The 26,291-nt window shown below is 34.9% G+C and overlaps 1 protein-coding gene across 2 annotated transcripts in view; it reads left to right on the plus strand.

Moving 5' to 3' along the window:
* Galnt13 (polypeptide N-acetylgalactosaminyltransferase 13) overlaps nt 1-25,819 on the plus strand; it is a 509,399-nt gene extending 483,580 nt beyond the window's left edge. The window contains exons 10-11 of one of the 2 annotated variants that reach the window (XM_023713326.1): nt 6,154-6,288; nt 21,047-25,819. In XM_023713326.1, the coding sequence (XP_023569094.1) occupies nt 6,154-6,288; nt 21,047-21,187 (276 nt within the window). In that variant the 3' untranslated portion in view covers nt 21,188-25,819. Of the gene's footprint in view, nt 1-6,153; nt 6,289-15,038; nt 15,225-21,046 lie in introns of those variants that run through there. The other variant, XM_023713325.1, reaches the window with a different exon arrangement.
* The last annotated feature ends 472 nt before the right edge of the window (nt 25,820-26,291 follow it).

Genomic DNA, 26,291 nt, shown 5'->3' on the forward strand with positions numbered 1-26,291 from the left:
TTTATTTATTTATTTATTTTTTGCAGAACCAGGGATTGAACTCAGGCCCTTGCATTTGCCAGGGAAGTGCTTATTCTACTGAGCTATCTCCCCAGCCCCATTGATTTTCTTTTGAACATGTTTTTGTACATTTTATTAATGTACCTAAAACTTCTAATAAATAATTCAAAACTGAGTTAGGAAAAGAGAATATTTTAACCAATTAGTTACATTTTCAGTCGCAATGGATTATTTTCTATTTTTAATAATAATTATATCCCTCTTCACTGTCACGTGGACTGAAAGGTCTCGGGAGTCCGGAGGTGAGTCCCATGAGGACGTTGGGTTGAAAAGACCAGGAGAATATTGGGTCATTTGTGGGAAAATGGAAGCGCATTCAGACCATAATATTAAGTGAAATGTATCAAACACAAAAGTTTAAATAGTATATAGTTTCTCTTGTACAGAACGACAATATATAACTGAAGTTCCAAATAGAAGACGTATGATAGAAAATACCAAGGTGGATGTTTGGAATATGGGAAGTGACCTGAGTGACAGAAAGATACGAGACTGAGGGGGAAGAAGTGAGATTTTAAAATTAAATTGTGGGAATTGTGAATTTGAAAAAAGAAAAAAGAAAAGAAAAAAACCACCAGCAGAGGGCGTGCAGCTCCGGAGCCCTCTGCTGAAGCAGGCAAGGTCTAGGTACCACAGAGCCTCATGTCCTTATTTTCCAAATTACATTGCTACAACTAAGTTGTACTCAAAGCTGTTTGTGATACTGAGTGAGAAAAAATTGTGATTTTTCAAAGAGGCAATGGGGGAACTTTTTAAAACTATAATTATACATAATCCGGATTATTAACACTATGTAATTTAAAAGAATGTACAGACATGGTTTCACTGTGGAAATAAAGCACTGGTTAAATGAATATTTTAGATCATTTTGAAAATATTTACTTGCTTTTTTAAATTTTAGATATTGGAAATATTATAGAATATTTTTGACATACTTCCCAAAAAAGAAAAATCTATGACAAACTATATACATGTATAAAATGATAAAAACTGCTTACCTTCTGGGAAATAAAAATCACAAGATTAACAGAAAGTGAGATTATACTTATCTATCATCTTATGTATAATATAATCATTTAAATACAATACCAAAATTTATCTTACCTCAATAAATTTTACAAAAAAATTAGCCAGTTTGTAGTTAAAAAGTTATCTTTGAATATGAAGCTATTTTTAAATGGTTGTGAAAATGATTCATTTGAAATTTTTGGATAACATAAATAGATGTTATTATTTGCAGCCCAGACACTAATATTTAAGAGTTAAATTTTGTGGAATTTAAAATCAGGTTACTTATGCAGACTTTTGATGAGAGTGTGAGAAAACGATTACATGACTTCTAGATCTTTCGAGCCATCTTAAGGGTCAGCAATGCTGAACTAGTTTGCGGATGTACTGTACCAACTATCACAGAGCATATGTCTTAAAACAACTCATACTTATTGCCTTATAAATCTGGAGGCTAGAAGTCTGAGATCAAGGTGTCAGGAATGTCCCACTCTAAAGCCTAGGGAAAAATCATTCTTTGTCTCATCTAATTTTTCCTGGACATGTTTTTCCATTGCCTGTCTCTGCCTTCAGGTGGTTGGTTCTTGTCTAGCTGTCTTTTCTTATAAAAACACCAGTCTCTTTGGATCAAGGGCCTACCTAAATCCAGTATGACCCCTCATAACAACTAATTACTTGTATTATGATCCTATTTCCAAAACCTCCACATTCTGAGTGTACAGATTTAGGAGACCATATCATTTGGGGGATGTAGTTCAACCCATGGCAAGAGATATGAGAATATGGACTACACTGTAGGATTTTCTATGGAGAGTTGTTGCCTAACCTGAAGAGTAGGTAACGTTTTTGGCTTCTAGAGAGAACTGAAGGCAGGAAGAGCCTTGTGTTTGTGTAGTCCATGCAGGAACACAGTCCTCTACCCTTGAAATTCTTTATAGCTTTCTAGTAGGGGATGCTTTGTTTCCATCGTGCACCATGGACTATACATTATGTGGACACCCCCAAAGAGATAGCTGTGTACTTCATGCGCATGGCGAGCAATGCAGGCTGTGACTTAACTGATACCTTGTGAATGCTGGTTTGTGACAACTGAACTGAGGGGACTGACCTGCCCCATCAGCATGCCTCCAGACTTTATCAGCTCCTAAAAAGGGGATGCTTATAAAATATACATTGGCCTCATTATTAGCACTGTGGGGAGGGATGTTCAGTGATAGGGATGTCTAAAAGGCCACAGATACTCAGGAAGGGAACGTTAAGATCATTCAAGCCAGTGAACAGAAAGGAGTTACAAGGAAAGCCTTTGGCTAAAGCCACTCCTAAAGCTTTACCACCCCAATAAACAAAGTCTTACTGCCACCCTGGGGGAATCTGAGAAAAAAAGAAAAAGGAAGTTTTAGACACTGACATACAAGAGAAAAGTCATTTTTTTCCACCCCAAGCCCCCAACCTAAAGCATGGCCAACTTAGAGAGACAAGAAGAGAACATTTGATATTACATTAAATTTCATTTTGGTTAATAATACTAAACAGCATTCTCATTTCTGAATTTGATTCTAAGGTGACCTAGATAAAAAGAAAAAAATACTTGCCATGATTTTCACTTATGAGAAAGACATTTCTCCTTCAATAATTTTTATGTGACTAGAAGATGCTATAGGCTAAATGTTGCCCCTAACCTCAGTTCTGTAGACTAAATTTCTATCCCTGATGTATAACTATGTGACTATATTTGTATATGTGGTCTTTTTAAGGGTAATTTAGGAAAAATGAGGTCATTAAGAAGTGTCTCATCTAATATAATTCATCCTTTTAGATGAAATTAGGACATAGGCACAGGGAAAAATATCACATAAAGACAGAGATAAGATGCCCATATCTGAGATAAAAGAGGCCTTTGAAAGAACCAGCACAGACACCAAATATAAAACAAAAATTTCAAAGCAATTTTAACTATCATATATCTAAATTTACACAAAAGAATTTGACTTATATTTTGTAGTATTATAATATGATGTGCATTTATAGGTATATAAACATAATTGCATAGTTATACAAAAGGACACTTTTGTTTAATGTAATGTATATGAAGAATATTATGTATGACTTCTTATGGTGGTAAAATTGATTCCCCAGGTAGAATTTACTCCAGAAATGTGAAATTCCTCTCCATTTCCTCTCACACAATGGAAGGTCACCAAGACTGAATGTTATACCCTGCCACTAGTACCCTGGCTTAAAGTGTTGGGCTTTGGATCAGTTTACTGTCAAAGTCCGTTAGGCAATGAAGCAACCAAAATCATATATTAAGCCCATGGTTTTGTAACATATCTGGTTTTAGAAACAATAATGAGTGACCAAGATTGTCAATGATCAAGCAACTTGATGGAAAAGAGGATGGGTTTCTTCCTTTTTTTTTTTTTTTTTTTTTTTTTTGATAAGAATGTACAATGAGACTTCACTCATGAAAGAAATCAGATTCACATCATCTTCCACATATATGGCAGTTTGAGTTAAAGTGTTTCAGAGATGTAAACTTTAATATTTTATTTTATTTATCATAAGGAATAGAGTTTTAAGTACAACAGCAGGAGAACAGATAGGTGGGCTCAGTACTGATGATTATACATAACAATTGAGACAATCTGTTTAAAGTTTGAGATGGGCACTAGGCAGCAGCCATGAGAAATCATCCCTTACTAGGAAATCTATCAAGCAGCTCAGAGTCATAAGGAGCTCCAAGGTGGTAATACAGAGGTGAGTGTGAGTGGCAGTGGCACTAGCTGAAAGTGTCAGGAAAGCTTGCCATCACATGATAGAACCTTTCTTTCAGCTGTGTGGACAGACTGAGGTTTTGACACAGACAGGCAAAAACATATCCTACTGGCTTCCACCCAACAACTGGGAACTGAGTGTATCAGGAAAGTGAGAGTCCACATGCAAGCCCACAATGGGGTTGTAGTTTCAAGACTTGGGTAATACATATACCAGTTATTGAATATCGTGTGCGTGCCAGTACCTCCTGCAAGAACTTGTGCGTGTCATTTTCACATCAAGTTTCATGCACTTTCAGCAGTAGGGAACATGTGTTTCTAAAGAACAAAAACAATAAATAAAAGAATGAAGGATAAATAATTATGACCAAATCTAATAATTTATAGGTCAAGTAAAAAGTGGTATGGATGAACTAATTTGCACTGCCTTATTATTATTATAAAAAAGAAAAAAAATCTTAGAAACCACCCAGCATGTGAATACCACTTTCAGGTACAGAATAAACTAATCTTAATTTTACATTTATACCAGAAAATAATGAAACACCATCTACAAATTTCTTGTCTGAAGAAAAATTACTTGTGAACAAAGCATTTCAACAATTTTTTTCTAGGACAAAGGCCAAAGAAAGATTATGTATCTATTTTTTTAAAATATGTATGTTTTAAATGTAAATTACTTATGATACCTTACTATTCACAAAAAGATCAAAAGCATAACTAGAGTAACACAGAATATTTTACACTCTGTTAGGATGTTCAAGAAGCACCATTTCTAAGTTGCTGCACTAGACAGACGAAAACTTTGCCCATTCCAGCAGCGTAACGAGTGCTGGATGAGGATGCCCTTCCTTCTCCCGTAACACCGGCGTTTCTAATCAAGTAAAGAAAACAATTTCTATATGGAAGGCTGGATTCATTTAACAACATACATTAGCAAAATACATTTCCTAAAACTTGGTTTTCCTCAGGTTAAGATTCATTGCTACATTCACTTATTTGATTTAAAAAGATTAGAATTGTGCTTTTGAAAAATGAAAGAGTTTAACAAGGATACAATTACTTATCTTTGATGTTTTTCGTTGGTTATTCCTTGGTTACTTGTTTTTCATTAAAAGTATGAACATGGAAAAGTAATAAAGATAAAGAAATTTATTTTGAACTACATTCATTAGTCTGTATTTTATGTAATCCAATTAAATGAATATGTGTTTCCCAAAAAGTCTGTATTGTTTAGTTTGAGGGTATAACCATCGAAAATACTTTTTTTAGGAGGTGGGCTTAAGAGAGATTTTGGTTGCAACACTGCCTTTGGAATGTTCCCTCACCACTTCAGGTTTCCAGAGAAACCTTGAGGAGCACTTTACATAAGCAGGGCTCTCAGAACCCACTTCTTCAGTTGTAGACTGGAGATCCAGAGTTTTAAGTTATTTGGAGAGCTTATTTACTCATATTTCCTCAGACTACTTTAATGTTGAAATGGTCTTTCTCATTATACTCTCTCTGACACTGCGAGGAAGAAAACAGGAAAAACTCACCAGTAATGGAACCACATTTGTCATAGCTAAAAGAAGAGAGCAAATTTCATAATTATTTTGATAGTAATCCTCATGAAACATTAACAATAAATGTAACAAATAAGTCATTCACATTAAGCACAATTTTAAAAAGAATACATAGTTTGAATTTGAGTTCTCTAACAGTGAGTTTACGATCCACATTGACATTTCCTGGATATTTTGAGAATTGTTGTAGTCAGCTTTAACCAGAACCATTTAAGAAAGATAAGTACAAGAGCCTATCATTAATGAGCTCCCTGGAGAAGCTAATTCTCCAGTCTTCAAAGCCCACCAACAAGATTGCACAAATATTACATGGTGTACTTAATTTAAAAAAGCCTAAAACTTGAAGATAAAAATCATCATCTCTGGAGGTGGGGACTTTGTCCTGAGGTTGTGGGAACAGGCACTTCCTTTTATTGAGCTCCATGCAATTTACTAACTTCATTTTACTTAATTTGATTTTAGTTTTATAAGACAAGTGTGATGCACTAAATAAAGTACCAACAGGTAGCAATCATTTAGTAGTTTAGTTTGTTAATAAGTGGATTCACCAAAATTCTATAAAATAGAGTTTTACAATTCAGGAAGAAGGCTCACAGGCTTGAGCTACCTTTTTATAGTTCACACAGCAGATGTCATCTGAAACCACATGTTTCCCTTGCCTGGAACCTTTTACAGACAGATCTGCTGCACTGTGTCTTTTGTTGTAAAGGTGATACTATCTTATGAGCTGAGTATTATATTTTCAGGTGTTTTCTTATACGGCTGACAAAGAAATCAGAACTGATGACTTGTGCTTGGATGTGTCCAGACTCAACGGACCTGTAATCATGCTAAAATGTCACCACATGAGAGGCAACCAGCTGTGGGAGTATGATGCTGAGGTATAGTATTTCCTGAACTTTCTCATTATTTAATCATTAAACTTAGTTGTGTATTTCCAAAGACAAATTCCAACCTATTTTTTCTGATTGGCAAAATTGTGTTTTAAGAATGCATGTTCAGGCTGGCCAGATAGCTCAGCTGACTAAAGCACCTGCTTAGGCAGAGCACAGCAGCCAGGGTTCGATCCCCAGCATGCTGTGCCAGCCCCGCCCCAGGGCATGCTGAGGCAGTGACTGAGACTGTGTGTGGTGGCACACCTGTAATCCCAGCGCTTGGGAGGCTGAAAATAGGAGAATCACTACGAGTCTGATCTACATAGTGAGACCCTGTATACCCTGTATGTACACCTGTCCTAAATTTATTAAAAAAAATGCATGTTCATATCTGAGAATAGTAGAGTATTAAATTATTTAAATAGGTTTTTACCTAATTGGTCCATTATTACAAAATAAGAATAGTCATTGTTATGTGCTTAATAGTTGCAATCGCCATGTGCAGGCCAATGCCAGTTAGACAAGGGCAAGCTGTGATTATCTGGGTGACAGGCGTGGGCATGTGCATGCAGGACAATACTGGCAATGTAGTTGTGTTTTCACATTTTAAACTCGAACTCTCATACTTGTAGTTCTTAACCTAAAATTTAAAATCTGACAAAATCAACAAGGTTTACTATTATGAAAAGTCTTGCACAGAATTTTTTACTCTTTGCCATAGTAAATACCTTATAGAATTTAATAAACTAACTAAACATAGAATTAGCTAAGCATCACTTCCCAATATAGTACCCTTTTCAGACAGAGATGAGGGCAGAAAAAAAAAAAAGACCAAATTATTTTTGGGAAATTATAGCCAGGCGGTGTGTAAAAACAAGTTCAGCCATCAGATGGAGCTCATAAATAGGAAATGTTTTCTCTACATAGAGACACAATCTCAGCAAGGACTTTTAGTTCTCTTTGCATAGCAAATGTATTTAGGAAAAGAGCTATACTTTTGCAAGAGAAATAGTACAGTAAACAGACTTCACAGATGCAGTGCTTCATGAAATCCTGGAATATGCTGAAAGGGGAGCATTTTAAAACCAACTTCACGTTTTGGCTATTGTTTGTATTTTAACAAGTTCTTCTCATTATTTGTTAGTATGTTTTTGAACAAGGTCTTCTTTTATAAATTTTTTTAAATGTTATTTAATTTGCATGACTATATTTTCTGAAATTAACTAGCAGAAAAATTCACTGAATTTTTATATGACTCAATGGACTGATTATGTAGGGTTAATTCATAGCCTAAAAGTGTTCATTCATAACTTAAAATTTATATGATGTTATCAGGCTCTTCATAGTAACATCTTTCAGACATAATTAAGGAATACCACTAAGCATACTTCCTCTGTTGCCCCACGGTGCTGTATTCCAATGTCTTCTTAACATATCACCCTTTTAGTTATTTTTTCTTTATCTGCTACCTCCATCCTTTTCTGTTAGTCCTACAGAAGACCTTTTTTCTACTAAACACAACCTGATAAATCTAGACCTTAATCAATGCTCTCGTTGTTCTATGAAGAAAAGTACAGATAAATGTGCAGATAAAATAGAAATCCTCCAAGTAGCATTTATTTTTTAAATAAAGCTTCTTGATATTACTGTTGCATTTCTTTTAGGAATCCAATGCTTGCTTAAAACATGTAAATCTAACCTATATTTATTCAAAAAGGAGAATGATTACATGTTTTTATAAAATATGGTTGTGTTGATTTTCAGCAGACCACTTTCAACCTTTAAACTTTTCTATATTTTCTGAGTGAAAATGGCTTCCATGGTCATAATTCAAGTTCTTTCACTTCTAAAATAATTTCTGTAAATAAATGTACATGTTTGTTTATGTATTCTGCCAATATCAAGGTTATTGGACACTAAGGAATTTCAAAAGAAAATTTTTAAAAAACCATAGCTTCTCATGTGAGAAAGAAATGAACTTTATAAACTTACTCTTTTGGACAATTAATAGTTATCTATTGCAATATTTCAAAGCAGTGCAATATTTTGAACCATGCTAATTATGCTTTTGGATTACACATAGAGCTTAATATTGAGAAATTGTACTTTACATAAGTAATCTGATCATTTAATAAGAATGTACCAGAACTTAATCTTATATATTTATTTTAAAAATAAATTGCAATGTTCAAATAGTGTAATGATAACAGTTTGCCAAATTTTAAAATGTGTAGCTTTGAAATGATGATTAATTACATGGCAATGGAGTCAATACTGGAATAATGTAGCCCTTTATGGAAATTTCACTTTTGAAAATTATTTATGTAGTCATTGAAAAGAAGGCACATTTATAATGAAATGGAAGTTTAATGACTACTTTTCATGATTTATTTTATATTTATGTGTTTTATATAAAGTTATTTTGGTCCATAGGACAATTCAAATACTTGCTGCTAAAGTTTGATTTTAGGATTAGTTGAATCTGCCAGGCACTTCTTAAGAAAAGTAGAAGTTAAGACATTATACTGCACTCAGTAAATGCAAATCTTTATGTTTTAAAACTTCACTAGGACATTTAATATATTTACACGAAAATGTGGTGTAGTAGTAGCCAGGCACGGTGGCACACGCTACAATCCCATGCTCACTGAGGAGGCCGAGACAAGAGGATCACTTCAAGTGTGAGGCCAGCCTGAGCTGCATCGTGAGCTCAAGGACAGCCGGAGCTACATGCAAGACCCTGTCCCAAAGAGCCAAAACCAAAGCAAAGCATTGGTGCATACAGTGACCAAACATCTGTGTACCTTTCATGGCTTTTGTGCAGTGATGGAAACCATTGCAAGCTTCAGAAAAGCCATGAATATACTTTGGAACATGAGCAGGAAAGAGAGAAAGCATGGGAGGTGGTGACGCTGAGATGTGAGATTCATGCTCAGTAGCATGTTCATCTCATATACCGACAGCTCAAAGTAGATGAGTGCTACTTACTGCTTCTGTCACTCTGTTCTGTATCACTTGACAGCAAGGGCAAAATTATTCTTTGAGGAACGTCAGAGGTAGTGCAGTTTTAAGGCAGAATAAAAACAGATAGACTTCACAGCATTACACAGTAGAAGTATAGCTTAAAGTTCCCTTCTCTACCTTTCACCAGGAGAGTGCTGAAGCTCGAAGATTACCATTCTAGCATCAAAGCTAGGATTTAGTTCCTAATAAAGTTCTCAGAGAAAGCTAGTTATCAGTGGAATTGTGAGTCTCATTGTGTGAGCAGCTGAAATAGCCCATCACCTTATCTCCCATAGTTCTTTCAATCTTAAAAAGGAAAGTCATAAGTAGGAGTAGAATTGTTGGAATGTCCAGAGAAAAATGGAAAGAGTGAATTGAAACTTTAATAGATAAAGTTTGTCCAGCTGCTTTGGTCTGTTTATTTCTTAGCTGAGAGGGAAGAGAAAGGAAAAACAGTTCATTGAGTGCTATAGTTTTATCTGCTTTCTCCTGCAACTCTGAACAGAGTCTCACAAGCCAGATATTATCATTCCCTTGTTTTTCATATTGGTAAGCTGGAACACAGAATAAAGCTTTTGTCTAAATTTGCACACCCGGGTTGCTGGCACTAAACCCACCCATTCTTCTACTAGATGGTTTTGCCTTTTTAAGGTGATTCAAGGACCACAAATACTAGATGCTTTCAAAAGAGATGTTCTAATAATCTAAATGTGAAATATTATATATAAATGAACTAATTAATGACTAATGTTATGCCTTGTACCAACTTATAGTCACAAAAATTTCTCTTTTAAATAACAGGAAAAGCGCCAGCAAAATAGCTCAGCAGATTAAATCACCTGCTTAGGCAGATGCAGTGACCAGGGTTTGATCTCTGGCGTGCCTTGCCGGCCCCAATCTGGGGCATGCTCAGACAGCAATTGAGGATTAGTGTGGTGGCATGAGCCTGTAATCCCAGCTCTTGGGAGGCTGAAAGCAGGCAGATCACTACAAGTCTGATCTCGTAGTGAGACCCCTGTAGACTCTGTACTAAAAAAAGAAAAACTAGGAAAGATATTACATGTTAAATATGGCCCATTTAGATAGACAATCATAAAACCACTGTGAAACTATGAACTAAATGTTTACAGATTTCATGTACACATCTTCATATGTAATTAATACCTAATTGCCTCTTTTTTTGGATGAATGGAATTAGGACATGTTGATGATAAATGGATAACTTTGATTAACTCTGATCTGACATATGGGGTTTCTCATATTCTTAACTAAATATGGCCTTAATAACATAACTAGAATTTAATTTGATTTTTTATTTTTATGGTACTGGTGATTAAACCTAGCACAGAGCTGCATCTCAGTACTTTTTTTATGTTTGAGACAGGGTCCTACAAGTCACTGAGTTGCTCAGGCTGGGCTCGAACTTGTGATCCTCCTGCCCTAGTGTCCCAGAATCCTGGCATTACAGTTGTGTGCCAAGATTTTCTCACTTTATAGTTGATCTAGCCTGTTTGATTTTGAAGTTTAAAAAATAATATACTACCTGTCTAGTCTCTGATCTCTTGAATAAATTACTCAAGCACTTCAATGGTCATGAAATGCTTAAACAGTTTTTAAAAAGGTGAATTACATTTCACTGAACCATGTTAAGTTGGTCTTATGAAAGTCCATCATTTATTTATTTCATTTTACTTGGCTTATCTTGTATGCTGCTTGAACATCACAATTGCATTCCAGCACTTTGCAAATTTACATTTGCCAACAATATGTGCACTTAATCACATTTCTTTTTGAACATCTAGGCAGCTACGTACAGTATGAGAATCTCATTTTACATCAAAACACTTATGTTCAACAAACACTATACAACAAAAAAAGGGAGCAAAATATGATACTAAAAATAAATCCTGTTTTTTATGCAACTGACAAAGTTGACAGAGAAAATACTTGCTATGAATTTTACATTCATCCATATAAAATGTTTCACAGAGGCACAATATAAGGAAATTTTAGCAGTTGAGATATATTGAATTGGTGATTACAGAAATCACAGACACTTAGAGATGTTACTTAATACCCCTCTTTTTTTACCTTTATCAGAAAGCAGGTAAATGGGAATATAATTTCAAGGTAAGTGATCTGTACATGCCCTCTATCCTTGTCCATGTGTAGAGTTCCTAATGTATGCAGTGGCTCAATTTACCTTTTGAAGTGAAGGTACATTGGACAGATGTTACCTTTCCATATTCCCTTTGGCCCATAGCTCCGATTTCTCAGTAGAACCAATTATCAAATAGAAATTTCAGTACAGCAGTACTGTATTTTTAGCTCTAGTTTTGTCAAATATTTTTATTTGGTTTTTAGAATATCCCTTCTGACTTCACAGACTACATTGTCAAGTGCCCATATGAATATTTTGAATAAAAATATTACATTGATTTTTCAACTTGGCATTCTGTACTTGATCAAAAGTGAAACTTAGTATCTATGTGATTACCTATAATAGCACAAGTTGATCCTCATTTATACTGATGTGCATAAGATATCCGGTCAGATGTATTTTTTCATTAAATTCATCAATTTTTCTTACTTCGTGTCTTTTAATGCAAAGATATGTCCTAGTTTTATAATATTACAATTTTATTTTGTCACAAGAACTTTTTCTTATCTTTACTCAAGTTGGCTTTTATGGGAATTGTGTCTTTCAAAGAGTGGATTTACAGACAGTTAAAATATCTTGTTGGGCCAGGGAGATGGCTCAGTGGAATAAGCGCTTCCCTAGCAAGCACAAGTGTCCGAGTTCAATCCCCAGTTCCGTCAAAAAAAAAAAAAAAAAAAAAATCTTGTCTTAGATTAAAAAAAAACACATAAATATCTATAAAGATAGGAATCATTAATTTTTTCTTAATGTGTTTAAAAGTACATGTCTCCAGAAATGAAAATATTTTACATTTCAGAGAATAATTAAGTGGCTCTATATTATAAATAAAAATTAAATCTAAGTTAAGTTTCATATGATTCTGTTTTCTGGTCAACATTTTAAATAAGCCAGTAGAAAAATACTTGACAATAAACTACCTGTCAGCCTGTATGGTAATTGCCTTGAATACTGAGTTGACATGACAGCCTTTGATAAGGCATTCCTAACAAATATGCAAATGAAGTGACAGCCAGATGTGGTTGTGCACACCTGTAATCCCAGCACTTAAGAGGCTGAGGGAAGTGGATCATTAGGAGTTTGAATTCTGCCCAAAATGTATAGCAACATCCTGTCTGAAGAAAATGATACAGAGAGAAAAGAGAAAGAGGAACTCGTGTTTAATAACAAAAACGTATACGCAATATAAAAGCAAAGCACTTAAGTTCTTAAATAAACAGTATAGTAAACACATGGACAGCCTATGGAAATGAAAAGTAATTTGAATATCCATCAAAACACACACTAATATACATACATTATAATAATATTTTTGTGGTACTGGAGAATGAACCCAAGACTTTTACACAAAGCTACATCCCAGCCCCCCTTTTTTTTAATGTATTTAGTACAAGATCTACAAAGTCTCACTACACATACCAGACTCATAGTGATCCTCCTGTTTTGAGCCTCCCAAATGCTGAGACTACAGGTGTTTGCCACCACGCCCAGTCTCAATCGCTGCCACAGTGTTCCCCAGGAGTGGGGCCAACACGGCAGGCAGGTGGGGGGATCGAATCCCAGCCCCTGCACCTGCCTAAGTTTGCCCAAGCAGCACCTTAGACCACTGAGATATTTCGCTGGCCCTCAAAGAAGTAATATTTTGATTTCACCAAAAGAGACTCTAATTATGTGGATTTTATTAAATGAAAAATAAATTTTCAATTCTCAGTAACATTTAAAGTTCTAACTATTCTCAAACTGCTTCCTTCTTCAAAGTGTGTGGAATGGAAGCCCTATGATATTTTTTATTCATGTAAGAAGCATTTTTGTGGAAAATACTATAATTTCATTCTTATGAAATATTTATATTTTATTCATGCCCCCTCTGATCCCCTGAGCTAAATGATTTTTGTTTTTTATGTATACCACTAAAACACTTTGTAGTTCATTTTTCTTTTTAATGAAAAATAGAATTCACACTTCTAACCCTCAGGTCTCTGATGCCAACATGACATTTACCAATAAAAGTTCATTGCAAGGGCCTCGAGAGATAGCTTGGTGGTTTAAGCACCCACCTGACAGATGCAAGGACCCAAGTCCACTCCCTGGCACTGCACGCTGTGCTGGCCCTGAGCTGTGTCATCCACCAGAACTGGGCATGGTGGTACACGCCTGTAATACCAGCGCTGGGGATGCTGAGACAGGAGAATCACTATGAGTGTGATCTGTGTAGCAAGACCCTGTACCAAATGAATAAATAAATGAGAGATTTTTATATTTTAAAATAAAAGTTCATTGCAAGAAGAATAATCACTAGCATGGCATGGTGGCGCATGCCTGTAGTCCCATCACTTGGGAGGCCGAGGCAGAAGGATTGCCAGGAGTTCAAGGCCAGCCTGGGCTACATAGTGATTTCAAGGCCTGTACTGCATAGTGAGATTCTGATGCAAAAAAAAAAAAAAAAGAAGGAGGAGGAGGAGGAGGAGGAGGAGGAGGAAGAAGAAGAATCAACAAGAAGAAGAAAAATCACTGAAGTAGAGAATACGCTAGCCTAGAAATTTCAAACAGTATGAATAGGAAATTTAAATTTGATTTTTAAAAACAATTTTCTTAACCAATCACCATATACTGTGATATCACTAACAGAATCATTTTTCAAATCATATATAAAATATTATACTATCTTTCCTATCTTTATAAATCATTCCTCTAGTATTTTACTTAGAACATAGAAATCCTTTGAAAGGTAAATTCAATGATTGTGTCCATTGAGATAAACCTGATTTTTACAGTGTTTATTTTCTGCACTGACCTTCACTGTTTCAAATCAGCAAACATATTCAGCATCTCCCACAGCAGGCCTGGGGCTTTCTGATGTCACCAGTTGTGCTTGGTGGCCTTTCTGGAGCTTCTACTCCTTAGAGAATTAAAAGATGGAAGCCAAGAAACAAAGAAGTAAATAAAATAATTATATTTGGAAAAAAAATTTAAGTCAGATGCCCGATTGAGTTTCTTCTTTTTCTCCTTTCACCAGCTTTCCCACTGACATCTAATGGATGTGTCAGCATATATGTGGAAATGTTAGGATTGCCAAGTTAGGCTCATGGAAAGCAGAGAAGGAGCAATGGAACGCCTTGCAGTGCAAACCAAAGCTCAGCCTTCCAGCTCAGTTCTCTGCAGGGTTTTTCCTGGTGTCCATTCACAATTAAGGCAAAATGAGCAGGAGGCCAAAGACTGTAACGGAAAACTCTGTGCACTGATTGATTATCTGAATGCACTCATAAAATAACTCATTTGGTACTAAAAGCACCATTTATTTCTAGATTATGAAAACAATCTCTTCTATCCAAAATAACTTCTTGCCCAAGATGTCTCATCATTTGATTTCAAAGTCTTCCTTCCAGTTTCCTCTCACCTGCAGTTGCTCCTACTGAGTGCAGGTGGTCTGAGAGGATTCTGAAAGCAAGCAGCCTACAGCTCCATGGATACAATTATTGTGACATGTTTCTCCTCTCCTTATCCAGTACAAATTGTATGTTGCCTGGGATGATTGATTTATTACTGCCTTTGTACTTCATTTTGTCATTATGCTTTTTTTTCTTTTGTTAAACAGACCCACACCATTCTTCACGTACTCACCCAGTCCTGTCTTTCTGTAAACAAAGTAGCTGATGGCTCCCAACACCCCACTGTGGAAACATGTAATGATAGTGCATTGCAAAAATGGAGACTAAGAAACTATACAAGCACAGAAGTATTTAGAAATATTTTTGGAAATACTACTGGTTATGTTCTCTAATAATTTTAGAAGTCTGCGTTATGGAATTTATTAAATTTATTTTAGTGTTTTGATTATGTTTGATTACTGATGTCTGAAAGCTTAAGAAAAAAGTTCATGTGTGGTTTTTCACAGGAGTTACTTTTCTGTCTTCTACTTTTCAGCTGTGCATAAATTTGGACGGTTTGTGTTAAGTAATCATCTTAACTTAATATACATTTTCAATTTTTTATATCAAGTATATCTTTACAGAAACATAAGATAGAATATATTATGAAATATTTGCCCTTTTAGTATGATAGCCATGTCTGGAGGACAATAGATTCTGCATTAAAGCTGGAAAAATAGAAATGTTATTTTTGAAATAAATTGATTTTATACTTTTTATTTAGAAGTTGTGGCTGTATGTAGACATACCATCACCTTCATAAATCTTGGAATTATTTTATCTAAAATGCTAAGCAAACACATTATGAAAGGCTAAGTAAATTGTAATTTTTAATACTGCTATGCAGACAATTATTTTTGAATATTTCTTTGTGCTTGGTAAAATGATGCAGCAATAAAAACTTTTCAGTGGAAAAAATAAAACTTCCATCTCTCATTTGTATGATTTGTGACTACTTTTTCAGAAAGCAATGCAATGAATCTTTATTCAGTTAAGATCAACAAAGTGGTGTAGAATTCTTTCAAACAAGCCCGTGTTCTAGTTGTTGGCTTTGAAGGATTTACTGTCCAGTAAGTAAATGAGTATTCATTGTCTAGTATCTTACTACCATATGCAAACGTGTGGGAGGTTAGGAAGGTCTTCTGGTTTGCACGAATGAGCAAAAAATGACTAATTCAGGACACAGCTAAGCTTAGGGTGTTGTGAACAGGTAGGAATGGGAGTATGGTGAGCAGAGGGCAGGAGGAGAATTATGTGGACTAGAGCTACATTTGATATAAGGGCATTCTGCATGTGACATGTAAAGTTGGAGTAGCCCAGAACTTTTGCATGAAAAGGACTGCGTACAAGGCAATTTACATTTATTATTTTAGTGTTAAACGCTATATACACTTTAATGTGTACAATGCCCCAAAAGGGAATTTAAACTTAAGTAAACATTTAATTTCACAAATCTACTTAGAGAGTTCTAGGGCAGAGACAGTGCTTTCTTCTCTTAGAACCATGACTTGCTACATCTCTCATAGCCGTGCTTCAAGCCTTCTGGAACTGGCTTCTCTACAGATGGCAGCCCGGCACAAAGTTATGACATCCACGTCAGGCAGATGCAGAAATCATTCCGGCTTAATAGCCTTCTCCTCACAGGAGATGGTACCACTGATAACAACTCTGTAGGCGTAGCTCTTGGGAGCCTAATGAGATGTAAAAAATCGTTTTTGCACTCAGAGAAGTGCCCGCAAATCTGGCTTTCTATGAGCTATTCACATGCTATTTATCAGATGAAATGCAATTCATCAATCAGAGGTCATTTTTACCATAAACTGTATTGCCTAGCAACAATGTTCACACTTTTATCTTTATTTAGCTGTCCAGGGATCAGATTTAATTATCTCAAGGTCAAATTTGTTAAACAGAAGGAGAAAACATATTTGTAAGCAGTTTTGGCGCATAACTCAGGTTCTTCTAATGAAGAATCTGATTCCTCAGAACGCTGTGATGGCTTGCCCCAGTGTTCTCAACAAGAAAAATGTGGGAGAGCATTCACTTAGGTATACCTGAGCTTAGCATGTCTGGCTTTCCATTGCACTACATCAAGAAGGAAATTTTTGGAATGATTCTTTTAGTCTTTCCTGCAGGGAAAATAATTCTACATTTTTAAAGAAAAACATTACTTACTAATATTTTAAAAGTATTTTTTGTTGGTACATGTTTGCAGGCCATAATGATTACATTCCTCATGGGGAGTTGGTATGTACATAACATTTTAAATTTTTCAACCCCTTTTCTCCTGCATCTCTTGTTCTTCCATTTTGCAAAAACTCTATCTCCATATTTCCTGATATCTATGTATTATTTTTCTCTTTTTATAGTTCAAGTTTCTCATATAGACACTATATGATACTTAATCCTGTGTGTGATTTATTTCACTTAACATTATGGTATCAAGGTACATCCATTTTCCTACAAATGACAAAAATGTCATCCTTCTTATGACTGAGTAGTACTTATTGTATGCAGTGGCCCCATCTTCTTGTTTGTTCATCTGCTGATGGGTGTGTAGGTCACCTCCGTGACTTAGCTAATATCAGTTGGGTATGAATGTATCATTGTTATATGGTGTATTTGGCTGTTTGGGGAAGATACCTAGAAGGGAAGATAGCTGGGTGAATGGATTTTTCTATTTTTAGTTTTTTACTGATATGCACTGTGGTTGTAATAGTTACACTCCCATCAAAACTGTAGAAGAGGGTCTGGGCATGGTGGTGCACACCTGTAATCCCAGCACTGGGAGGCCAGAAACATTAAGATCACTATGAGTCTGGGCAGCATAGGGAGACCCTGTACCAAATACATTTAAAATAAAATGTAGAAGAGTTCCTTTTAGTCCAGAGCCACACATTATCATTTTTTGTAGTACTGGCAACACTTATTCAATATGATCCTTAAAGAAAAGTAATTTCATCAAACATGATGATGCATGCCTATAATCCCAACACTCAGGAAGCTGAGGCAAAAGGGTTGCCTCAAGGCTGAGCCTAGATTGGGCTACATAGTGAGTTCACAGCAGTCTGAACAACAGAGAGAGACTGTATGTCAAATAACAAAAAAGAAAGGAAGAAAAAGAAAAGGAAAAAATCTCAAAGTATTTTTTTAATTCTAACTTGAGGTAACAGAAAATAGATCAAAGCATCCACGGACTGTGGGCTGTGGGCAGATCATAAAAAGCACTGCCACTGTGTGCCTAAGGAGAGTCACATAGAGAGAAAACATTCTCTTAGGCTTTCACAGAGAGCAAATTGGTCAAGCAATGGACGTGACTCATCCGCATGGCTGACACTGACAAAGGTTCTACAAACTGAGGTACAGGGTTTCAGGCTAAATCCTGAGGGGACTTGACTGAGCTTGGCAGATACAAAACTTACATTTCTTATTATTTTGGTCTTGCTTTATCTTGTTCTTAACCATCCAGCAGAAAAGTATAAAAACGAGGTATAAAAAGTAAAGCCATATTAATATGCTGAGCTGTAAGAGGCTCAAGTCAACAACTTCTGACATTGCCAGTCCTACGGATAACCCACAACTATTATGAACTACTGAACTATATGACAATACTAAACAAAAAAAGGGGGGATACAAATGAATGACCATTTTGTATCTGTATATACAAAACAGTTAAGATGGATATACAGTTACTTTCTCTTAATTCAATGAGAAAAAAGGTTTGTGCAAATAGTGTTTGGACAGGATATCATGTCTGTGTCTTGTACTATGAATAACCACTATGAAGACAACAATACACAATGTATTAAGTATTGAAACTGTCCTACTAATTGGTTTTGAATCTGTCTCATTGCTATTTGTTTCTCAATAACATTAACTTAAAAAAAGAAAAGAAAAAGCACTGCCAGTGCTCTCCGGGGTGGCACAAAGGGCAACAGCATGCAAGACATATGTAAAAATCATACATCTCAAGGGCTGTAAGTGCATGTGATGGTAAGTTCCTTTCGGAAAAAAAAAATGTATATTTTAAAATGTTTTTTACTCTTTTTAAAGGAGAGTTCAAATTAGAATTAAAGCAGAAAAAATTACAAGTAATACAGATTTTCACTTAACAAGTAATATGAATTTCACAGACTATATTTGTATATTAATGGCTTCAGTAAGGTAACAGAAATGAAAAAGTTTTCATTGATACTAACTAGAATGTTTTATTAAAAAATATAATTTGCCTTTAATACCATCTTAGCTTTTCCCAGCTGGCTGGTATTGAATTTCTGCTATCATAAGAAAGAGATCAATCATGTTCTTGTTTATCTTTTATAATTTCTAAAAAATAACTTCATTTTTTAGTATAAGTGGCTTGATTCTATGTAATAAAAAGCAGCCGCAACAGCCTCAATCTTGAAATATCCTTCACTTCTAATAGCTTGGCTCTTTTAATTTCCTGTTTGTTGTTTATTAGCAAACTCACCACAGTCTTCTGTCCATTCTTTCTTCTCTCACAACAGTGTAGTCCAAGGGTTTTTAATCTTAATCTAAACAAACTGCAATTCTCCAAGTGGTATTTCTCTATCATGTGTATCAAGTAGCTCAAGCATTTGTTTTCTAGCAGTTTTCAGTGTACTCTCAAAAGCCAAAATAGAAAATAAGAAGAAGAAAAAAATTGATGACCTTTAATTGATTTAAATTTAGAATTTGCAACAAAAGTTGTCTGGGGTTCTCTTTTCAAGGTACACTAGCAAATCACCTCACATATATTAAAACACCTTCTGCTTGGGGAGTTTTCCTATTGCATGGCTGTAGGCATTACCCAGGAAATTGAGCAGGATGATAAAAAATGAATACATAGAAAACAGTGAGGGGATTTGACGGACCTTAGCAGATACAAAAGTTACATATCTTGTTATATAGGTCTTGCTTTATCTTGGTCTTAAACATCCAGCAGACAAGTATAAAAACGAAGTTTAAAAAGTAAATCCACATTAATATGCTGGAGCTGTAAAGGTTCAAGTCAACAACTTCTGACATTGCCAGTCTTATGGAAAACCCACTACTATTGTGGACTATATTGGAATATTTTGCTGAATTCACACACCTACAATATTTAAATGACAATGGAATACCCTTCTCTGACGAAACTAAACAAAATAGGGGATACAAATGAGCGATCATTTGTATCTGTATATTCAAGACAGTTAAGATAGATATACAGCTGCATTCTCTTAATTCAATGAATAGAGAGATTTATTCTGATTGTGTTTGTGGACAGGATATCAGGTCTGCATCTTGCACAATGAATAACCACTAAGACAACAATATGCAATGTATTATTGAAACTGTGCTAGTAATCAGTTTTGAAACTGTCTCCTTGCTCCTCGTTTCTCAATAAAATTATTTTTTTTAAAAAAGAAAGAAAACACAGGTTTATAATGCTCATCTGGGAGGCCAAATATGTTATTTACAATGTAAATGGGGACTCCAAAGAGTGTATATCTAATAAGTAGATGGCACGATATAATTATTTATATTATGAAGAAAATATAATTAAAATGTGGAGTTTAGCACTACATTAGCATCATACTTCTGTTTCCACTTATATATATTGTGATGTGTAAGTACAGATCAAAATATGCAAGAATATTATAAAGTAAAAGACATTGTTTGTTACTATAAAAATCACTCCTCTACAATGAGTTTCTGAGATACTATAGTTTGTTTAGTATTTTGAAATGGAAGCATTTCTAGCAGTTTTGTTCATTTGGGTCTAGTTGTGACATCAATTTGCATGTTTACCAAATGGTTACCGAATAACACATGGCCAAGAAAACTAAGCTTTTGAAAAAGCTTATTAATATTTGTAGCCCTGAACTGAACTCAAAGCTACAAATGAGCTTTTGCAAAAGAGCCTTAGTTCTTAGCATCTCATGATAAATGTTGGCCAATTTCTTTAGCCATCTGCAAATAAAGGTGTTTTAGACAATGACGACACCAAGACAGTATAAATTCATATGCCTATGTACGGTTTTTTTAATACATAACATAGTTATGATACACTAAAAATCATAAAGAATATCTTTTTTTCACAAATGATATTCTTAAAAGGAAGATTTGTTCTGATTTGCTAGTAAACTTAAAGATGATGTAGGTTGCACTGATTATTGGTTATCTCTTACAGAGACTCACCTTGAGGCATGTGAACAGTAACCAGTGTCTTGATGAACCCTCTGAAGAAGACAAAATGGTGCCCACCATGCAGGACTGCAGTGGGAGCAGATCCCAACAGTGGCTGCTGAGGAACATGACCCTGGGTGCATGAGGACCCTTGGCCCCAACCCATGAGTGTCTGCGCTTTTATTTTTCCATTATTTCCATAAGGAGAAAATATTAACTTTGCTGAATTGAAAGTTTTAAAATTCCTTTTAGTATTCTAAAACCCAGTTGTTTGTAATTCATTTATAGAAATGTTTGATTATTTCCCTACTAAAATTTGTATCTGATTCAAGAAGCACATTAAAAAACATGAATAATAACAAATTGTTACTAAACATTGGAATAACTTGGGAAACAAATTATTTGCTTTGGACAGTTTTTATTGCCCTGTCACAGGGTTAGTTGTGTGGAGGTTTTTTTCTTTTTTGATTGTCACAGTGATTGAAAAGAAATAATGTAAATGCCTTATGAAATACCTTCATTATGAGATATCATTCACTTTAGAAGTCACTCTACTGGAACTTGATGGAAACATGTTGAATTTCAATGTCAACAACAGGACTACATATTAAATTATGAGCATTGAACTCATTGTACAAAATGTTAGTTTCCAAATTTTTTACCAGGAAAAAAAATGGATAGTGAATTCCTAGAGTCCTTACAAAAAGCATCATGTTTAAACAAGGAAAGAAAAGTCAAAATTCTATTTAAATAGGAAAAAATTATATATGTGTGGAAGGTAACAGGTTGAAGCAAAATCAAAATAAGTATTATAAGAGATAGTGTAGCTGTATTACTGTCATTCTTGAGACAAGGTAAACACAATCCTGCTGCCAGAGTTGAAATCACAGACTCAGCCTTCTCTTCTTTCCATAAACCATGCCATCTTTCGTCTACTTGTTCTAAACACCATGGATTGTTACCAATACTGTATGGAACAGAGGTAAGGGTAAACGTTTAGCCTAATGTTCAATCCTTTTGCACTTAAAGATTATAGCTAATTCATTGTTTCCATGTTAATTTTGTATTAAATATATTGCAATCAGATTATCATTGCTATGCTATAATGTCATTCTATAATTTTATCACTAAGTAAATATGTATTCTAACTAAACCGCTAAATATTATTTGCCATAAGTTATGGCCCAAAGAATGCAGGTATGACTAGGCTATTTTTACATGTTCTTTCCATCTGAAATGCTTAGTGTTCAAATTACATGAGCAGTTAGTATGAAAATCTATAAATGAGATTTTACTTATTTTTTGTATTTGACACCATAAATGCCCATAAAAATGGATCTACTTATGAGTTTTCATTATAGATGTATACACAATAGCCAGAGAAACTGGAAATGTGTAACAACATGGAAAAATATGTCTTCTGAAGCAAAAAAAAAAAATATGTTCGTTGCCCCCACTTTTACTTGTAAAGCTCATCTATATAGAATGCATTAATCAACTCTGTCCCTGTCTGTGTCTCAGTCTTTCTCTCCCACTCTCTCTCACCCAGCATACACACACACACACACACACACACACACACACACACACACACACACGGCCCTTTACAGTTAAGAGGACATTTTCCAAAGTCTAATCTAGATTTTTCTCAGTTAGCTACCATTTCATTTCTTTAAATTTATATTGATACAACTCTAAAAAAGAATTTTCCAACCTGAAAAATTTCAGATTTACTCCTGGAAATGTAGACATGCCCCAACTCCAAGGTCGCAGAATTCTTAAAACTCCGAAACTGTTATGTAAAGTTTTAAAGGTAGGAGCTTGTACTTTTCTGAAGATAGACTCTGTAGCCTATAGCAACCTTAGAATGGAAGGTGAGATTCCCATGAGGTAGTGAAGCCTCGCCTTTAATTGATCATGCCCTCTCAGGTTAGTGCAGGCTTCATAACAATGCTATTTTCCTTTTTCTATACTCTTTTTCTCCTCCACTTTCTTCTCATTTTATCTAAAAAAACAGTAAAATATTCATATGCTGTATAAAAAGCTTAAGCTATGTAGGATTCTTTTAAATATTAGGTTCCACTTATTTTTGTCAATTGAAATGCATATATTATCTAGAAAATGGTGAATGATGAATTTTCTAAAATATAGCTACTTCATGGAAACTGATTGGATGTATTTTACAGCATTTTAGATAATTGAGTGTATTTGTGGGCATTGTGAAAAATGTAACACTGCAGGAGTTTTATGCCGGGAAAAATTTTCAGAGATGCTTCAACTGCTTAGATACACGCCATCATAGGTCTAACAGATTTTAAAAATGATAGAAAATATTATAAAACACCCAAGCCCTGGAATCAATGATAACCATTGCATTTTTTTTCAAAAATTTTTCAGTACTGAGAATGAAAAGCATGGTGAAATTCATAGTGCGTTCATCTTACGCACCACTTATCTATGGAGCTGGCCTGAGAAATATTTTAAATTGTTTCACAGCATCCTCTTCTGTGGTCCTTCTCATCTGAGCTAAAGCAACTTCAGCCTTCCAGATACTCAAGGGAGGTGAAAAATCTGAAGTCACTTGTGGCCATTCTCTGTCTCCAACTCTCTCTCTCTCTCTCTCTCTCTCTCTCTCTCTCTCTCTCTCTCTCTCATAACTTCTTTCAAATATAGCCACAAGCTAGCTGTCTGCTGCCACATCCACAGTGTCTTTACCTCTTTACTTGGAAAATGTTTATGCTTTGGTGACCAGCTTTTCCTCAGCCTTATCTCTTTTTCTCATGATAACAGCCATAGGATTACAGCAATTATGACTTTCATGGTGACATTTCACATGCACAGAACCTTCCAGTGGCTTTTGATTTGCCTTCAATGTTATTGGAAGTCCTTTGTGATGTCACCCCTCACCGTGCACTTTCCCCTCTCCATTCTATACACACACACATACACACACACACACACACACACACACACACACACACACACACACACAGAGAGCTCACTGCACTTCCTATCTCTTACCAGTCCACACTTTAACTTGACTCCCAAGCAGGTTTCTGTCTGAACCTGTGGCTCCCTCTGCCCCACAGACCTCTCTCACTCACTGTCTTTGGTTTTATGCAAACTGTCTCCACAGTCAGGCAAATCATTGTTCCTTGTTGTCCTGGTCTCCTGAGCTTCTGACAAACTATACTTTTGCTTCTTCATCACAGCATGTACTTCCACCTCCATGAGGCCCATGAACCGATCATATACTCTAGATCTATTATTTTTATTTTTATGGTTATTGCATTTTTCTTTTGTTTAACATCCCTGGAGGATGAAACCCAGTGCTTCAGGCATGCTGACTAACTGCTCTACCATTGAACTGTACCTGCTGCCCTATAAATCTTTTCTAAAGCCAGGGTCTCTGTCAGTTTGATTTACTGGGTATGCTCAACATCTAGTATAGTTTTGGGCATATCGAAAGTATTCTTTAAAGATTTCTTGAATTAGTTAATTGAAAAGTGTGTGTTAAAGTTGCTAAGTGCTACGGTATTGTATTTTTTTTGTATTTTCAATTTTAGAGTCCAGTAATATATTTATGTAGAATTTGCATAACTTGTCTCCAAATGATAATTTTCTTCCTAACATCCTTCATATTAAAATATGAACTATATATTATTTTATATTGTAAAATAACTTGCCTTATTAAAATGAAATATGACATTTTATGAAAATGCTGCTACCTTATATAAGTTGCTTAATTAAGCTAAAACTAATTTTAAATTTAATTTTCTGGTTATATTTAATGGGTCACCTAAACTTATAAGATTTTATTAATGGGGAATATATATGTACATTCTTTTTAAAAACTGTATTTTCATGGTTTCATACCTACTAAATTTATTTCCTAAGAAGGTCTATGAACAAAGGATAATTTTAAAAACTATAAAAAGCTTCATAAATGATCCATGGTTAGTTTTTTGTTTGTATGTAATCAGTCTGAGACCCAGATACATAATGTAGCTTGCCCAGGGCTCATAACAGCTACAAGAAGTTTTTCCAGCACTCTTCATTATTAATATAAACCAATGTCATTGCTCAAAAACGTTACAGGTAGGGCAAAGTAAAGAGGAAAAAAAAATCTTCAAAACTTTTGTTTTTAGAACATTGATTATTTAGAAATATTTAAATTTTTGCTATCTTTCATGCTTAAATAAAATTAGCTCTATAAACAATAATATCTGCAGAAAAAGCAAAGAGATTACCTGAAAACAGCATGATTATTGCACAATGAAATAGCCTAGCATCACTCGGCAAACAGAGTGGCAGGGAAATAAAGTCTCTTTGGAGCAACTTGTAGAAGAGTCTCTTCCATTTACTTTATAATTATATTGAAGTTAAAAAGAAGGTTGGCCTACAAGTTGCACAGAGATTTAGACCATATATTACTGTGAACGTTGGCTGTTTTCTATGTTGTGCAGTTTTAAAGGCTGCAGGGGAAGGAACAAATATTTCTAACCTTCCCAGCATAACTCTATAATGAAACTAACTCATAACTTGATGCTGCATTGGTGCTTAGAATCATCCTAATAAATATAAGGGGGGGGGAAGGGAGAGGAAAATAAATTCCAACAATCAAATAACAGGATCATTTATTTTTAATTTGATGGGAAATTAGGACCATAGTATGAGTTGCTTTATTAAACCTCAGAATATCTTCCCATACCCATGTTTTTTTTTTTTTTTTTTTTACTATTTGCAAAATAATGATCATATATAATCAAAACCCTCACATGATGCTAACTCCAGGGTCAGAGGAGCAAAATTTGTGTGTCATCAAGCTAAAAAGTATGGTGATTTCACAAATTTGAGAAATACAAGACCCTAATGGATGAGTCACCACCCCCAAAACGTCACTGTGCTCAATTGATAATTTCAAGTCTTGTATAACTTTTCAGCTGTTGGGCAGTACATATTCAACTGTCTTAAGGCAGCTTGTGTTTCAGAATTTGGTCACTGCCCAGCTTTCTCTTGAATATGTCAAAATGTGGAAAAGATTGGCCATTTTTCTGTATAGTACAGGATGTGTCTGATTTGACTCCACCTTGTTCAAACTGCTAATAACTGTAAGCTGTTGTATGAATTTAAGGTGTTGAATGAACACCAGCAATGTGTTTTAAATACTTTGTGTAAATTTGTGCCCAGCTTTTATTTTATATTGTTCAATAAATTCTAAAGAAAATTTACATTGTATGTGCTTTTAA

This window comes from Octodon degus, unplaced genomic scaffold, assembly GCF_000260255.1.
Source record: "Octodon degus isolate 3935 unplaced genomic scaffold, OctDeg1.0 scaffold00030, whole genome shotgun sequence".
NCBI classification, from domain to species: Eukaryota; Metazoa; Chordata; class Mammalia; order Rodentia; family Octodontidae; genus Octodon; species Octodon degus.